This window comes from Lytechinus variegatus, chromosome 14, assembly GCF_018143015.1.
Source record: "Lytechinus variegatus isolate NC3 chromosome 14, Lvar_3.0, whole genome shotgun sequence".
In the NCBI taxonomy this organism is placed as follows: Eukaryota; Metazoa; Echinodermata; class Echinoidea; order Temnopleuroida; family Toxopneustidae; genus Lytechinus; species Lytechinus variegatus.
Genome location: NC_054753.1, coordinates 710,928 through 730,328, shown reverse-complemented (window position 1 = coordinate 730,328; position 19,401 = coordinate 710,928). Strand labels below are relative to the sequence as shown.

The following is a 19,401-nucleotide window of genomic DNA, read 5'->3' as shown; positions in this document are numbered from 1 at the left end:
GGAAGAAAAAAAAAATGGCACTTACACGAGAAAGGGCACTTGGTAACACCTAAAACGGGTCGTCTTTCGATGAAAGATGCACAGTACACGTTCGTCAGGGGGCATTTTCTTGCGTAAAAAGGGCACTTTTCTATGCTTCAAAACGGTGGGAGGCAATGTGTCCCCCCAGGATCGCCCCCCCCCCCCGGATGAAACACGTTATCATATCCTGGGTTGATGACTTTACGAAAAAGGCTCACTGCGTCTTATAAAAGGACACACACAAAAAATCGGTCATAATATATACGAAAGGTCTTAATTCCAAGATCAGATCAAGTTCTGATTTTCTGAATGAGCCCCGTTTTGGAGTTAGGCCTATATTTTTGATAAACAAAGTCGATGTGAATTATCTAAATTCCTTAGATTGAAATAGAGTGTGATCACGGACCAATCCAAAGTTGGATTAAAGTTTTCAATCTAATAGATTTAGAATCCAATCTTATTTGATTGAAACTCTCGATCCAATTTTGGATTGGTACCTGACCACAAGCTATTAGATTGACTTACAATCTTTGGAATTTAGCGAGAATAATCTTGGTATCATTATTCCCTACATAGTTTCTGGGCCCTGGGAACTGTTTTTTAGTTTAAAAAGGATAAAGTTGAGTAAATCAAATGACTTATGATAAACAAAATGAAAACAGGAATAGTTAACTTTCCAGTAGATATTTCCTATAATACGTACTTAATATTCGAGAAGGGGAAGTAATAGCACTTGGGGTCTCAAAAAATGATGGATCTATAGCATTATGCATGAATGGCATGTTATTGTATTACTGTAAATGTGAGAAAAAGGCCGCCCCTCATGCAGGTCTTACTGTCAATATTATATTGCCATCAATTTACAAAATATTATTTAACAAAATGATAAGTTGTGAATCCCCGTGCATTTTTCATGCGATTAAAAAAGAGTGATGTAAACTGAGTGGCCCTCCGATTAAAAGTCTTTGACGAAACGGTGCCTTCGTGAATGATGGTCTCCTACCGTATTACTGAGTCTCACGTCTCTTCTTCATTGTGCATGTCATGCAAGACCAATTTTGAAATCCGAATAGCTTGTATTATCGCACAAAAGAGTTAAGTACCTTAAATCTCGTCCTTTCACAAATGATGACAAAACACAAGACAGACTCTTAAAAGTCCATGTCTTTTGTGACATTTCAGAAAGGTAGCGAGTAGATCCTTTTCGTGAGCGAAGTCCACTAAATGAAGGACAAGGTTCTTGTCAAGCCGGAAATTTCAATGTCAGTCGTAATAAGATTGACCCTTTGTTAAAGAATTTGAGAGTTCAGCCACTTCGCTTTCTAAGGGTTACAACTTTTCGAAATTTCTTTAGAATTTTGTTGTAACCCACATTTGAAAAGGGCTTTTACAGGTGCGTATCCAGCATCAGATCTTTCTATTAGGCATTTCATGGGCCCAATGGCCTGGGGACCGTGACTCTTCTATGCTGTGCACGGGCCCATATATTTCTTTATAATAGTTGATGCTAACGCTATAGTTTTATAGCATCATATACTTCAATCGGAGGCAAAATGCAGTGGACGGACTTCTAAAACCGGGTTGATGTTGGACGATATTTTAACTCCTTTGCCCTTAAGACCCGAAAGCATCATGATATCACGAAGAGACATACGCTAGCTATGTAATGAAATGAATGAATGGTGATTGAATGGTAGATTTTTACAGACTTTGACGATGTTCTCGATTTCTCGGCAACATCGTCACTCCGAACTGTCACGGAGAGCTGCCTAATTAGCTTTAGCCAAGGCAACACACGGGTGAATAACATCTTATCTAATCATATCACGGATCTATACGGAGAAGTTATGAAACAGAATAATCGGACGATAATACCTTAATACCTTACGAGAAGGGCCTTTTAATCTGTAACTCTCATTGTCTGCGTGGCTACGCTTTGATGCCCGAGCCTTTGAAAGGGCTTAAAATGTGGAACTCAAGATTCTTCAGACGACTTCAGGTGAATCATTTTGATTTTATTTTGGATACAAGCACATGTGTTCTTTTCGTCTCTATGTATCTGCAGATCGTCCCTGGGCCTGGAACTGTTGTGTTTGGACCATATTTTTGCTTGACATTGGGCGGAAACGGGAGATCTTTTCCTGAAAAGTTATTGAAGCAGGAGGATCTTATAGTAATTTGATATCCAGCTTAAAAATGCCGAGTAAAAATCTTTCTTATGACATCATTTCACTATTTGTTGTGAAATTTTGAATCCAGGAATGTAGCTCTTATCTTTTCACATCGCGGTGCCGTTGGCGAGTAACATTCAGATTATATTCATCTCACAGTAAACATTTCGTCACATCTTGACATCTTCTTTTAAGACGGACGTCTGATTTATTTCAAGACGTCATTAATTGGATTTGTGCGGATAGTGCATCGAACTCGATATATCAAGTTGTTTGTATCAATAACTCTTCCCGACAACCGTCATATAGTGTATGAACCATGTTTTTCTTGCTTTCTTCGTAGATGGAACATGCTTAGAATACATTACCCTTTATTCGAGGAATAGTTTTTATTTTTAATGAGATATCAATCCAGCTCTCACGATGGGGGTCGTCATCTCTAAGACTTTTGGTGTCCCCTTTTCAATCTCGGTCAAGACCGGTGATCGCAAAGGAGCAGGGACGGACTCCAACGTCGTCATCGCTCTCTACGACACGGACGGTCGACGGTCAAACGACCTCCACCTCGATTCCCTCTTCAGGGATGACTTCGAGAGCGGAGGACGAGATCGTTTCCACAAGCTCTCCGGCGTGGTCGACTTCGGGACGCTATCGCACGTTGAACTTTGGCGAGATTCCAAGGGGTTATTCGATGATTGGTTTTGTGACGTCATTGACGTGGTTAACATGAAAACAAAGGAGAGACATGTCTTTCCTGTCCATAGATGGATACCAGCAAATAAGAAAATTAAACTTAGGCCCTTTGATATGATCTTGCCTCAGAAAGATGAGATGTCCAACCGAAGGGAAGAAGAATTGAAAGCTAAAAAAGAATTGTACAAGCTGACCCACAACATGGCTATTCCACAGGTAAGGAAAAGTATGTCTCTTTTTGTAGATGTCATGACTTTTAGTTTTAATTAGTACGAGCAATATTCATAGGCGACGGAAGCGGTGGGGGGGAGACCTGTTCCCCCCTAAATTCGAGGTGGGGGACGGCCCCCCTAAAACAAATTTGATAACCTTTTTTTTTTTTGCTTGTCAAATATTTTACCTGTGTCCATCCCAAAATTTCTGGTGGACCCCCCTAAATTTGTTGGCTTCCGCCGCCAATGGCAATATTGGATAAGCCTAAAATGAAAGTGATATAATTACATAAACATGATTGTATACTGGCTATGTTATTGTGATCTATTGTACTTGTTGTGTATTATATACATGTATCTCTACTAAACATTGAACCTTTTGGATATATATCTGTTTCACATGCATGGGCCCTATTATGTTTGTTTGTTTTGGTAATTTGTTTGAATGGTCCTACCATGAAGAGTCAAAACTGACTCCTTTAATTTCATCGCGCCAGTATTTACCATTCAGTGACACGAACGATGGTGACAAAAATGCATATTCTCCATTCAACATCTCTACACACACATTCACGTTGTTACTAGGTCAGGAACTCTCAAGCAACATCAAGAAAAGAGTGCCTTCTTAAAAATGCAGGAAAGGGGATATTTGGAACAGGGGGGGGGTGGAAATTCAAGACATTCGATTCTTCAAACTAAATGAAACAATATGAGTAGGCCTAGTCTGATAATGCCCAAGAAATCATTTGCTTTATATCAAAACTCAACGACACATGTTTGGATGGGTTAGGGTTGGGGTAAAATTCTGTTTTCATGGAAGGAGAAGGGGGGGGGGGGACAAAAAGGATGAAACCTCTTTTCCTTTCTAAGATATAACCACATAAAAGCTTATGTTTTGCCTGTTATAACGTTGCAAAGTTATTCACCAATCAAACCTTTTTTTAAATAAACTAATGACGAATGCAAACTGAATTGCATGCCAACACGAAATAATTATGTAAAACCTTCCATTTATTTTTCTTTCTAATTTTTGTTGGCTCAATCCTCTTAATCCTATACTCGTCGCAGATTATCTCCTCTTGAAAACTGAAAAAAGGGTAGATAGAATCATGGAGCTATAATAGCTCCATTGTAGGATGGTTGAGTGCATTGACGTAAACCTAAAAGTTGTGTTATTACGAGTATATCCAGGGGCGGAGGCGTCAATGAGGGGGGGGGGGGGGACATTGCCCCCGAAAGAAAGTAGGGCAAACATATGTACATAAAAAACATTAATTTTGAGAAGTTGAAAATTCACGATTATGCAATGCAAATTTGTTTTAAGAATCATTTGAAAGCACTATAAAACCATTCACTTCATGCAATCGTACATCCAAAATTGTCAAACAGTTCAGCTCGTTCCGAGCGCAAATTATATTTCTCGCTGAGAACTGGCCCAAATGTTGGAATTTCTCATTTCTGCCCCCCCCCCCTCCATTCGAAATAACGATCGACGCCCCTCCCAAGGGAAGATACGTTCCATCATTAATTGCTACATTTACTTCAATCGAGTATGGTTACCCTACGAGAAGCTTCCCTCGGCCTGTTTACAAGTTTAGCGTTACTACGATGATTAATATGATGAATGTAGTGGAGATATTATTTACATGAGTTTATATATTCTTCCCCAATTTGATTTAGGCCTATTGTTCTGTAAAGTGCGGTGAATATGAATGCATGAGCGAATGTAAACTAACTCCCAGAGTTTTGTTCCTCTGATAAGTTGAATGCGCCTACAATTACAATATTGTATTGTATAATTCAAACAATATAAAAACAAAAGATATTAGTGAGTGATGGACATCATCGACTCTCTCATTTCCTTGTCACTGAGTTGTGCATATAACTGTTATGTGAAAAATAAGCGAAACTTTAAAATGTAATAACTTTTTCTTCTTTTTTTTTACATCCGATTTAGATGAACTTTTCAGCATCGTGCTTGTTTGATCTTTCTCTTTTGATTCAAATCTTCATTTTCTGGGGTGGACTTGAACTTTAATTTGTAACTGCAAATTACACGTAGAGTATGGGAAATTGTGGTGCAAATGATCTCGTAAGTAGTATACTTAATATCATTTTATTTTCTTTGATTTATATATAGGTCAAATCTTTCCCGAAAGACGAGTCTTTCTCTAACGACTACTTGGTAAGTTGAATGAACCTCCTCATATATAGGCAACCACAATATTTTTAAAGTTGCCCAATATGTCAACATGAGTCTATCTCGGGTCGCGGAACGGTTTGAAAGTTGGGCTGGGGCCTGATCATGCCGGGAAAAACACACACCAACAGATGGTCATTTCATGTTTTGTACAAGACTTTTGAAGGGTGGGGTGGCTGTCCAAATGAATTTATTGTAATGTTATTCAGTGAAACAAATCCCACTCGTGTCGTATTTAGAGTTAGAAATATTCATAGAGATATCTCTAAGGTATTATTATTCTATTGTCCACGGTACATGGTAACGCATATTTGGCAAAAATCCAAATCAATAGTACATAAATTCCGATAGGCCTATATAGGGACAGCGTTGAATTCTGATCTATTTACCTCCAAGGTCTAAAACTTCGACTTCGAAAAGACGTTTGCACAAATCCAGCTGATCTCCCCTTATTAAGCTCTTTATCTGATTATGTACCCCCCCCCCGCTCTCTCACCTTGATTTCTCTCTTCTTTGGAAATATTTTGGAAGATATCTGCCTCGTTTTTTTTCATCCAAGTCACTCATATCTTAATATACCTACAATTTGAATCTTATAACATGGATCGAGCAATTTAGATCACATGGGAGGACATCAAAGGTTTGCGATGAATTGCAAATATGAAAGAATCGCGCTGATTGGGTCCCGGTCAGTATTTTTTCAACAGAGTGCCCATGTAACGATGATCTTGATTGGTCACTTATATTCAGTGATTGATAGCAAACTTTTTTTCTCACTAGTAGTAAAAAACCCATCAAGGCGACAATCGTAGATGTATGGCAGTGAGTCCAAACTTCGGCGCGTGTCCATACTTCGCGGACGGTCATTATCTCAAAAACTAGCCAATATCCTTAAAATCTGACATCAACGTGAAAAGCGACCTAAAATTACCCTTTAGTGAAAGTTTCTTTAGGATGAGTTCAGTATTCATGAAAATATTGGCAAAAGATCGGCAAATTTGTCATCGCTAGCGCTCGATTGTTTTGAAGAAATCAACAAGCATCACGATATCACCATTTTGCAAGCAGAAATCATCAAAAATGTGAGTTAAATGTGGTACTAACCGATTCCATAGCATTTTGCCATCAATCTGATATAAATATTTCACTTTTTGAGCTTGAGTTTTTGTTTAAATCTCCACAAAAGCTTTGGTGCGCGAAGTTAGGTCACACTTTTTCTGAACGGTTTTCCAGCACAGCCCGCATTCGCCGATCGGAATAGAATTTTGAGATCGCGATACCGGCGAAACCCCTTGACCTACTTTACATTTTCGTCCATGATTTTATAGTTTACGATCTTGCCGTCAATGTGGTAACTATTTCTTGAATTGGTTTTGTATAAATTATGAATATTTTGTGAACAAAATTAAGCCTGATGAATATTTTTGAAAAGTTGACACCCCATCATACTAGGATGAGGATTGCAATACGGTTTTATGCTAGGTTTAGGGTTAGGTCTGCAGCGGAGCAATTATTGTCGCTGGGGATAATGTCATGGAATCTTTATCAAGGACAAGGAGGAACAACATGCATACATGGTTCCAGACATAATTACTGTAGCTGAAGCCATTACCCCACTTTCGACCAATCAGATGACAGAATTTTTCAAATATAAGAATATATAGGCCTGAGTGGTCACACAGTTGTGCTCCAAAGTGAACCCCACCCCAAGGTGAACCCTTCATGCTGATCGAGTGTTGAATGAAGAAAACAACACTACAATGTTCGACGAGTCCGGAGAAACTAACTTTATTGAATGTACATGACTTCAAAATTAATTATCTAAATCATAGCAAAACGTGGAACACTTGGAGGCGCGATAGCTCAGACGGTAGAGCGGGGGATTCGTCGGTATTCCGGTGACCCAGGTTCGATTCCCATGTGCGCTAGTGCCCTTTGGTAAGGCATTAATCCTCAGTACCAGGTCCTTCGGAGAGGACCTTAAGCCGTCGGTCCTCTGGTTGCTTGCCTACAAGCATTCATGCTTTCTTAGCAATCGGGTAAAAAAAAATCACCACCACCACTTAAAATATGTTCATTTTCTTGCGGGCACTGGGGTTCACCAACCTTTGAGCAACACTGTATAATTATCGTGACTGTATTTGCCAAGACATATGTGTTTGTATATACTCTGAGAAAATGGCAAGCATCTAGAAAATAATGGACTGGATACAACTTTCATAGGATAGTTCAAGTTCAAATTGTTTATAGAATTTCCATTCAAATCAAATATCATCCAAAGTATTATAAATCAAATACAAATTACCGGATTCCAACCATCCAGTTTAACCACTTGCGTACCTAAATGGGGAGGGGGGGGGGCAGACTGTCCCCCTGACGAGTCACAACTGATCCAGGGGACGTGCCCCCTCCCATTTTAGGAAGCAAATGTAATAATTTGTAATGTAAAAATGCAATGAAAACAGACGTGCCCCCTCTTTTTGAACTTGAAGACCTTTTTTTTGCTTGTCAATATTGTTTTTCTGGTACAAAATCCTTTATTTGTGGTTGAAGACTTTTTTTTTGCTTGTCAAAATTTTTGCGGACGGAATATCCTCCAAAAAATTTGCCCCCCTTTTGGAAAATCCTGGGTACGCCGCTGAGTTTAACGGTTGAAACTCCTTTTAAAATACGTGACCATTTTAACCACGCATAAAGTCGTCAAATTCAAGTCATGACCTTATTACCGTTCCCTGGCTTACAAAGTTTTTTGTTTGTTCGTTTTACCATGGAAGTCACTTGTATGATTGCGCTGTTTCAGAGTATACAGCGCGTCTTTCATTTTTGTAGTTTCAGGTTCAGTACAAGCAAGTCCAACTCTGTATGATGTATATTTGTTTGTTTATAGTGGGACCTTGGAAAAAACATGATACAGCTAACGTTGAAGGCAAAGATGACACAGGTATTGACCGGGAAATGGAAGTCACTAGAAGACATCAAAAAGATTTATAAACCGCCACTTCTCCCCCTTCCTGAGGTAGGTTCTTAAAGGGTTGACTGATGTAATATGAGTGTACGTAGAGGGATCACCGGTTTCCAGTAAGCAAGGGGTTAACTGTAATAAAAAAATCACTGGCGTATTGGTTTATGTGAGTGTGTAGAAGGGGGGGGGGCGGCCCCACAAATTTCACGAGAGGTGTTGTTTTTTAATGAAAATCACATAATACATTTTCATCTAATTTCCTTAGATTTGACATATTCAACAGAATACACAATTCCATACAAGTCCATACATCTTTTACAAATTTGGTCAATCATTAAAAAAATATGTATTAATGATTTGCTTCCCTGAATTTTTGTTTATCGAAATAGATTTGATCATGATGAACCACACTTTTGAATAAAATGTGTTAAAATAAAGCATTAAAACATATTTTAGAAACTATGTGGACATTACACCTAAAGCATGAGTGACTTTTTAAAACCTAAATTTATTCGAATCATACGAAATAAATACGTGTTTCTCCCCTATTGCAAATTAGAAATATTACAACTGGAGGACGGATATGAACTTCGGATACCAACGGTTGACCGGTTGCAATCCGGGAATGATACGACTTTGTACAGAGATTCCGAAAAGGTATGCTGAGTTTCTTATGAAGGTGTAATTATTTTTATTACTTTATCTATACGATTTGTTTGGTAAAGTCAGGGAGAAGAAACTTAGATATTTTATTACACTTTGACCCAAACGAATAAACAGATAAAAGTGATATCCGAAAAAGCAGAACTGGTCGGGCTGTAATAGTATTTTTAGCATGCCTAATTTTACTTCAAAAGTTAGATGTTCTCTCGTCTTTACGTCATTGATCTAAGGAGTTGCCAGCAACTAAAGCAAGCAAGCCACTATTGAATCATTAATATTTTTGAATAAATCGTATATAAAACCCGGTTACATTTTCAAGAACATAATTTTGAAATACAATACAAAATATTTGACAGAAATAGGACCTTTTCTATTCTTTTTAAAATCTTGTTGGGACCCCCCTCCCCCAAAAAGAAAATGCAACGGACAGTGATTGATTCTCAGTGTAATTAACAATAATGTTACTTCATTCTTTTGTCTCACACAGATTCGCAGTAACCAATGAGGCTCTGCAGCCGTTACTTGAAAATATGACTATCGATGAGGCGTTAGTGTACAAACGACTGTTTATCATAGACTACGAGTTCTTGAGGGACCTCCCATGTTCCTACGGTAGAACGGTATGTAAATTTAGTATGTACACTCTGAAATATCCAGGTGGGTGTTTCATAAAGCTGTTCGTAAGTTAAGAGCGACTTTAAGAACGACCGGTGATCCCTTCTTGCGGTAAGTGGTATATTGAATTGGCGATGGTTTAGCGCGTAAGAAAGGATCACCAGTTGTTCTTAAAGTCGCTCTTAAATTACGAACAGCTTTATGAAACGCCCCCATCCAGGGTCGAATTGACCCGGAGCTGATTAGTCTGCTGGTTCCAGATTCATTTATTTACTCTGGGTCAATCTGATCCGGAATTCTCTCTTTTTCAGGAGTCACTGTCAACTGGGTTCCAGAAGAAACTGATTAAACTTTTACAAGGGCTCTGTGCAAATTCCACTCGGTCAAAATATTTTTTTACACAGGCTAACTTCAATAATCTTTACCACATGCCAATGATTTGAGATCGGTTCAACCACAGAATGGCTATATAGCCCCTCACATAAATTTGTTTCTTATTAAAAGGTCACAAATTGGTAAAAGAAAGACCAATAAAAATGAGATAGGATTACACAACCTTCCCAGTTTTTATTGGACTTGTCCTTCACAGGCATTTTGAAGTGACCGAACCAATCACAAAGAAGCTGCAGGAAGTAAACATAAAAATGTTCAATGAGTGGAACAATCACATAGCCGCACACAGATCCCGGTAGATGTCTCGGCAAGCTTGGAATAATAATTATGAACACAAATTGTATCTCACGCAGCCACACATAACATTGTCATAATTACAATTATTTCATACTAATATAATGCAAACGTATTAACGTATTTTTTTCGTCCGTTCAATTTAAGAACAATTACGTTCCAAGAATAAATTATGATAGCCAATCCCCCTTTCATTGCGTTAAAAAATGTGACATTTGATTGTAGAATGGGGCGAGTTACAGTTACAATGTGCAAAATAACATCTTTTTCATCTCGGAGTTACAATGTGGCGAGTTACAGTTATAATGTGCAAAATAACATCTTTTTCATCTCGGAGTTACAATGTGGCGAGTTACAGTTATAATGTGCAAAATAACATCTTTTTCATCTCGGAGTTACAATGTGGCGAGTTACAGTTATAATGTGCAAAATAACATCTTTTTCATCTCGGAGTTACAATGTGGCGAGTTACAGTTATAATGTGCAAAATAACATCTTTTTCATCTCGGAGTAATGTGGCGAGTTACACTTATAATGTGCAAAATAACTTCTATTTTATCTCGCAGATGTGTGCCCCTACGGCCTTGTTTTATCTCAATGATGCAAAGTGTCTATTACCAGTAGCCATTCAACTCTTCCCTGATCCAGCACCTAACAATCCAGTAAGTATTTATAATCATTTTCTCCTCTTTTCATTTCTCGTTTGTTATTGACTCCTTCTCTCATACATTTTAATTTGTCGTAGTTTTAATCTTGACTCCTGATTCCACCCTTTCTATTGATTTTTCTGATAACCATAACCATTCCCATCCCCAAAATAATGATGATAACAAAAAAGATGACGATTATTTTTGTTTTCCTTCAATTTTGTAGTAAGCCTATTTACCTTTTGTTTTTCCCGTTTATAAACCTTTTCGTAGTAAGCATAAAACTTTTCGTAGTAAGCATAAAACTAAACCCATCTTCAAAAATAATAATGACAAAATGGTATGATAATATTCCCGGTGAGGGAGAATGGGGGCTTTAAAAGTATACTTACATAAAATTTAATGAAACGGTTGATTGGAAAATTAATACCATGTACCCCTTATACTCTTTTATCATGTTTCTGATCTCGTATATTCTTTCAGATATATTTATGATGATTATGTTCGAATATTTTTTCTTCTGAATATTCTGTAACTTATTATTGGACATCTGTTTTACATTTTGGCAGGTACCAAATATTAATATTTTCCTCCTTTTTTCTTGAACTGACAGGTGTTTTATCCGACCGACCCGGAGTATACGTGGCTCCTCGCTAAGATGTACTTCAACAACGCAGACGGTGCGTACCATGAGTCCGCTTCTCATCTTGGTTTCACTCATGTCGTCGGCGAAGCCATCGTAGTTGCAACGCATCAGTGTCTCTCTCCATCGCATCCAGTGTTCCGACTTCTAGCGCCTCATTTTCTTTACCTCATTGCTATCAATAAGTAAGTCTATAGACTCTGTGGGTGATTCTCATCAAACCTCAACAATCGATGGAAATAATTTCTGAGCCATTTTCGGTGGAAAGTTTCACTTGTATCCTTGTATAGATTCTCAAATAATTCATAAACAGACAGGAACATAAATAAAAATTCTTTATACTGCAATTCGCTTGATGACCAATGATGAATAAACTTAATGCAAAGAGACTGCAGCTCGGTCGCTTTTCTCACTCGATACAATTTTTTTCTTTTGCTGTCTTTTGCTGATTTTATAGCACTTTTGAATGTAATTCATCTGTTTCGTGATAAAAATAAATCTTGAATATTTTGTAATGATTTTGCTAGCTTTATTTGATTCCGATCATAAAAACCAAGAAAACGGATTTTTTTATGTTAAAGCATGCCCTAAAGTTTTGATTATCTTGAATGCTCGATTGTTTTTCATTAGTTTCAAAATGAGCAAGGTATTGCGTTTTACAGATAAGAATGTCTATATCGAATTTCCTTGCTTGATCCTTTGCTCCTAAAGTCTAGATTGCGCAGTCCGAAGGAGGGGGGGGGGTCATAGTCTTGAGACGCCACTGAATTTGTATTCATACTTTTCAATATAATGTTATATAATATTCTTAATCTTTCAGTCGGGCTGTTGGCCAACTGATCAGCCCTGGTGGTCACGTGGACAAGACGATGGTGATTGGACGGGTAGGAATGCTCGAGATCATCAAACGGACGTGGTGCAACTGGAGATTAGACGTACAGGGCTCCCTCATCGGTGACCTACAAGACAGGGGTGTCCTCGACCCAGAAGTCCTACCGAACTACCATTATCGAGACGATGCCTTGTTGGTTAGAAAAGCCATCAATGATTACTGTAGAGCCATCATATCGCATTATTATGGTAAGAATATACTGAATATCAATAATCCTCAATGACGAAATGAGAAAAAAAATAAGGGGGCACAGCGGGGCAACAATTCTAAAACGTCTCGAGTGAGCAAAAATGTTGACCTCTTTTAAAATAAAGATATATTTTCGTGATAAATTCTGACATAATCCTGAAAAAAAGAGAAATCAAATTTCGTCCTTTTTTATTTCATTTTCTACCTTTCTTTCTTTATGGATTATTTTTATCCACCCCCCCCCCATTAGAGGTCATCATCAATGTTAGTTTGCAATTGTTTTTGTTTTAAACCTTTCACATCCAGTCACTCGTCAAATTCTTGACACTAAGGAAACAACCGGTCTATAAAGATATACATATTTAATCTTTCCCAGTAGACCCACGTAGATCTCAAAATACAGCCAAAATAACAAAAAAATCAATTGGCAATACAAAAATCTGCATAATACTTTTTTTGTTTTTTTTTCTGTTTCTTCTACAAACTATAAATTCCATTTGTCGGATGATTTATAGATTCTGCCGAGCAGGTTGTAGCCGATCATGAGCTTCAGGAATGGGGGCGGATCATTGGCGGCAAAGGAAAAGATCCAGATGAAGTCACTGTTAATATGAAGGTATGATTCTACACACGATGATAACCCTCTGTCACAAGGTGGGGCTCACCCCAACCGCCCCAAAATCCCATCAAAATATCTTTTTCTAAAAATCATAATTTTCAAATAAAACCCAAACTCATCTGTGTTACAATTTGCCTCTTGCATGCCACCCCAATTATCTTAATGGTTCATGAATTTTGTTCCATCGTATTAAGCGGTCTTCTGAACGTTCCAAACCAGTAGTTTTGCTCCGCGAAGTACGGAGGTTTCGAGAACATAGGAAATATATTGAAAATGCCGGTTAAATGACAAAGAACAGCTGGGAGGTCTTTGTCAAAGACTGGTGAACCGGACCAGCAGTTTGTACTACGTTTCGGAGCTGACGAAAAAATCACAAATATGTCATTTGTCTATAGAGTCAAGGACGAAAGTGCTGTTTGATTCACCAATTTTTCGACAAAGATTTCTAGCTGTTTATGGTCATGAGGGGAATTCGAAAATACATTTTCTCTGTTAGTGAATCCTCCCTACATCACGGAGCAAAAAATAAAAAAGGCCCATTTATGACAGGAAGATTGAATAATGCTTTTAGCTTGATCTAATCTTTGTCGTTTCTCCCTTTCTCTTTCCATGATGTGCAGGGATTGCCGAATGGTGGCAAGTTTATGAGTGTCGATGATGTGGTGGAGACTGTCACTAATTTCATGTACATATGTAGTGTTGCGCATGCGTCTGTCAACTTCGGCCAGTATGACGAGTATGCATACCCTCCGAACTACCCGGCATTTCTTCATGGTAAACCACCGAAAGACAAGGTATTGCTATTCAAATAGTACATAGATTAATGAGACATAAGAGGGAGGGAGACAGAGAGAGCGGGAGAGGGAGAAGTGTGAATGGGAAGGGGGGGGGGGAGAGAATGCGATAGACAGATTACGAAAAAGTGACGGTCTGGGTTTCCGGTTTGTTTCCGGTAGTCTCCTATTTTTCAAATTCTCTGGGCATTTCAAATGGTTGATTTGAACAGATGTTCAGTGATATTTAATGGAAATTAGGAATTTAAAAATGCAATAAAATTACTAAAAATTGTGCTTTGCCTAAAGTGCCAGTTTTCTCTTTAAAGCAAAAATATAAACAACAAAATTACAAGGGATCACTTTAGTAGGCCTACTCTCCCAGCACATCGGCGGTTTATCAGATCATCACATGAGGATTCTGAACCAAGAATATTATCACAACGATTTACCTACAGTTTCAGAGAAGGGGCAATAATCGCTGGGGGATAATGTCATCGTACTAGCAATTATATCCTTAAAAGACGCCATCTACACTCTAAAAAAGGATTGGTCAAAATGACCATTCTGTTGGTTAATATGTGTCCGACCGATAAAATTGGTCAAAAGCAACCAAATTATTGGGTCAAATCGACCAAAATTATGGTTGATATTGACCAATTTCATCGGTCGGACACATATTAACCAACAGATTGGTCATTTTGACCAATCCTTTTGAAGAGTGTAATAATGGGTCAAAACCCCTCACGAATAAAAAAAGGGATTTTGATTAATATTTCATCATCGTTTCGTTCAAAATGATTATTCATGGATTGGTATTGATTAATTCTGCTGTTTATTCTTTGTATATTACAGACTCCATTAACGGAGAAGGATATTATTGCTCAGCTACCAGATAAAGAGGAAACCCTTGATGTCATCGTACTAACCAAGATTCTGAGTAGCAAAGGCACGAACTCTCTAGGCGACTTTGAAGTACAATATATATACGACCCTCCTGGACTCAAAGCTCTAGACAAGTAAATCTCTTACATTATATTCCATTCCATTTCATTACTCTGTTACCAAGATTTTTGTCTTTTGAAACTTTATCTTCTCTCTTTTTCGGTATAATTATATTTGTACCAGAATTTCTCCTCTGTCGCAAAGCTCTTTAAGTGTTTTTCACAGTCTCACCCAAATTCGTCTGAAATATGTGTTAATCATTTATCATTGGTATGATAATGCCGTGAGATTGAATCCACTTTTAACCAGTTGACTAACATGATTTTTCTCCATTGAATTGACGAGGTGAAAATTATTACCATAATTCATACTTTTGTTTTTGTTACAAAACCTCATTTCCATTTTTTACTACTCTTCGTGAATTTCACAAGCAATGGCAATTTGAGAGAATTATTGATGTTCATGATGAAGCCCTCCCAAACAGATACAGATAATTACAGTGGTGTTAAAACTGACACCAATTGGTGTTAATAGAGGACCACACCCTGAGGTGTTAAAATTACACCTTAAAGATTGAACATAACACCTAAGAGTGTAAATTAACAACCAACGGTGTTGTAATAACACCTATAGGTGTAAAACTACCACCACCAATTTAACACCGGTGTAAAATAACTGGTGTGGTCCTCTATGTACACCGGTTAACACCACAGTTTTTGCTGTGCGGGAATTAGAAACACAATCCAAAAATTTGTTTATTATTTCTTTTCAGATTCCGGAAAGACCTTGAGGAGGTTGGGCGAATTATCGATGAACGGAATGAAACACGAGAGGTCAAATACACCTACCTTCATCCAAAAGTTATTCCGAATTCTATCAGTATTTAGACTCTTATGAGTCTATTCTTCATGTTCTTGAAGTGTTATCATTAGATAGAGACAAACTGTCGACGTAAGCATCAATTCATGTGAGAACGGCAAGACCTTTAAAAAATAAATGGTTCAAAGGTCAGTGAAATGGTCAAACTAGCCAAAGAACTGCCATGATCATGCGCATGCGCTATTTTACCACCGGGTTCCTGATAGGCCTATCTACCGCAATGCATTGCCTATGTGGATCAGGTGACTATTATAATGGAAATTACGCCGAGCTCTGCGATAACCAGGAGCTATAAATGGTTGAACGTATATAATGAACCAAGAAGACGTGATTCGCAATTAATCTGCATGCCACTTTCTGTGATTGAAAATGTACTAAATACTGACGTTATAAGCAGGCCTATGCTCATACTGATATAGTCCGAAAAAGGGACAAAGTTTTACTGAGGATTCAGAAAAATTCGGAACTTTATTCTGTGTGTATGATAGATGATTTTATTTTTTGTAATAGTCTCTTGAAAAGGGGACCGAGTGATTTTTTTTTCTCGTAAGTGTGCACCTGTTACTCGTTGCTATGTCAGGGAAACTTTGTATGGTTTTCGAGAAGAGCATATGTTGAGGATATCACATTTTGAACGGAATACCGAACTGCCCGAGATAAGGAATTGTGAACTGATGAGAAAACGAGTGTTTTCTGAAGCTCGACTTGTGACAAATCGGGATGGCCCGCAATTTGAAGACTTTACTCGTGCAGGTACTTACACAAAACCGAATTGAGGACGTGTTCGATTGGATTCACAAACACTAGACCGATGCTAAATAAGGTTTGATTACCCTTAGGCCATGTCAGTCATCGAACTCTCAGGAACAACTTACTGTGCCAGAGCACTTTGTCAGAAACACCAAATGACTTCATGCAACAAGGAAATTAACTAGGAAGAGTGCATTTGTGAAATTGTTGTATTTTTTTCACATTTCTTCGTTATTGTTTGAATAAAAGGACTGCATGTAGCAATGTTACCATTATTCCATATGTTACAATACTAGATATATTGGTCACTGGCATTGACTTGATATTAAGTTTAATTAATTACAAAACGAAACAAACCCCATCCGTCCCGCCCTGTCCAGAAGAAAAATTCTGACTTCCGGTCTAAAAGAAATTAAAACTCAACAATCCTCTGTCAATAATTAGTAAAAAAGCAAAACATTTCTTTTACCCAAATGGGTGGGATATCTGATGTTATATATAACTCACTCTTAGTCTTCTTTTCCCAGTAGTCTTTCATAGAACTTTGTAAATAAACCATTTCCATATTGTTGTAATTTTTTTTATAATGCATCCTTTCCACCTTTTCTTGCCTTTGCACCAAAGCTATAAATACTTATTATTTGAACTGTATAATCGCTTGATCGCTTCGAATCATAGTACTAAAAGAATTCTATTGATATTTGTTTTTTAAGGAAAAAGTGAAAAATATTGAAGCTAGATAATCACACATAAGCGATATATAATTTGTGTTAATTTATATGACCATATTATTTTCTGCTTGCACACCCATTACCTGAATGTATATACTGTACATGTACTTACTTTATATATTTTTATATGTTTTACATCGCGCACAAGACTTTCTTAAATCAAAGACGATCACTTTTTTATTTGAATAAAATTGTAGTTTAACCATTTTGAATAGCATAATGTTATAGAACCCGTTGTTGACATCACTCCTCATCGGAGACTGAAGAAGCTTGTCACATTGATAAAGGAATCAATCGTGGTCTTGTCATAATTCAGTGGAGATAAGTAGAATATTAAATGATTTTCTTAACCCAAAGTAATTGTCTAAAAATTACTTAACGAAGTTAAGTTTGACCATCTTTGAAAATCACTCGAAAATGTTGGTTCCCCCCAAATACTGAGTACCATGTTTAAAGAAATTGTACAACTGCAATCATAATGAGATTATTCCTCCTCAGGATGTGTGATACATTTTGTAATTACAGCGTGTATTACAATAGGGCTATTTATAGTGATTTCCCTTGTTTTAATCCGTTTTTCATCCTTTTGTGTGTTGTATGAATATCTAGACTAAATCTATTTTTGTTAATGAATACAAATATAATAAACTAACCACATCCTCTAAAAGTTTTCTGATTTCATTTTTTTTCGTCTTTTGTTTGGTTTACCATGCCAGTTTTCGACTTTATATTGGGTTTTATTTTAATGATTACATGTATACACAGGTTTAACCAATGGCTGAACATGAAATGTAGTCTACTAATCTTTTGAATACTAAATTTCATTCAATATGCATTAAGAAGGATGATATACCAACGAATCCATTACCGTTTTCGCTGATGCCCAACCATATCCCTACAACGCACACTCTCACCCACATCCAACCATCACCCACACCCACCCATGCCATTGTTTACATGGTATTCGCCATGCACCCTACTACGCACACTTTCAACGGCACCCATCTTAATCGCAAAAACTAGGCATTTTGAATTGTTTTTGATATACATTATACTCACACACACCCTTACCCAAACCCACCTGCATAAATTGTGCGACTATTTTTCATGGTATTCGCCACACATCATGTAACATACACTTTCATCCGCACCCACTCCTTACAAACCTAGACATTTTTAATCGTTTTGAAATATACTCTCCCCCACACACACTTTCACCCACACCCACCCGCACACATTTTGTGACTGAGTTTATGGTACTCACCATACATCATGCCACACACTACTTCATCAGCACCAACTCATCACAAAATGTACACATTTTTTTATAATCGACTATTTATTTCCGACTAAACTCCTACACACCCACCCCACAACACAGACACACACGTTTTGTCCATGTGTTTTTACGTGATATCAAATCCTACATGTACACCCTAATATCTACACACCTCAAACCATATCTCACACGCTTTTTAAAGCATGTTCCCAATAATAATGGATCACACCCTAACCTTTTCACCTCACACATGCACACACACACACCCTTATGCTCGCCTTCACATACAATAACTTCTTTTCTTACATCTACTTCTGCTGCTGCTGCTGCTGCTGCTACTGCTGCTACTACTACTACTACTACTACTACTACTACTACTACTACTACAACTACTTCTACTACTACTACTACTACTACTACTACTACTACTACTACTACTACTACTACCACTATCACTACTACCACTATCACTACTACCACTACTACCACTACTGCTACTACTACCACTGCTGCTACTACTACTACCACTACTACTACTACTACCACTGCTGCTACTACTACTACTACTACTGCTGCTACCACTGCTGCTGCTGCTGCTACTACTACTGCTACTACTACCACTGCTGCTGTTGCTACTACTACTACTACTACTACTACTACTACTACTACTACCACTATCACTACTACAATTATCACTACTACCACTATCACTACTACCACTACCACTATCACTACTACCACTACTGCTACTACTACCACTGCTCTGCTACTACTACTACTACTACTACTACTACTGCTACTACTACTACTACTACTGCTACTACTACTAC

General features: G+C 37.7%; 1 protein-coding gene across 1 annotated transcript; it reads left to right on the top strand.

The window, feature by feature from the left end:
- The first annotated feature begins 1,676 nt into the window (after positions 1–1,676).
- On the top strand, positions 1,677–17,949 carry LOC121427367 (polyunsaturated fatty acid 5-lipoxygenase-like). The gene is made up of 12 exons (XM_041623724.1): positions 1,677–3,101; positions 5,238–5,282; positions 8,185–8,313; positions 8,819–8,916; positions 9,410–9,542; positions 10,791–10,886; positions 11,485–11,699; positions 12,335–12,594; positions 13,111–13,211; positions 13,835–14,008; positions 14,843–15,006; positions 15,705–17,949. Exons 1-12 carry the CDS (start codon positions 2,616–2,618, stop codon positions 15,817–15,819), a joined length of 2,016 nt encoding a protein of 671 aa, XP_041479658.1. The 5' UTR covers positions 1,677–2,615; the 3' UTR covers positions 15,820–17,949.
- The last annotated feature ends 1,452 nt before the right edge of the window (positions 17,950–19,401 follow it).

Coding starts and splice junctions, on each gene's coding strand:
- LOC121427367 (XM_041623724.1), top strand. CDS start 2,616: ATGGGGGTCGTCATCTCTAAGACTTTTGGTGTCCCCTTTTCAATCTCG. Junction 9,543..10,790: donor CATGTTCCTACGGTAGAACG/GTATGTAAATTT, acceptor TTTATCTCGCAG/ATGTGTGCCCCTACGGCCTT. Junction 15,007..15,704: donor GGACTCAAAGCTCTAGACAA/GTAAATCTCTTA, acceptor ATTTCTTTTCAG/ATTCCGGAAAGACCTTGAGG.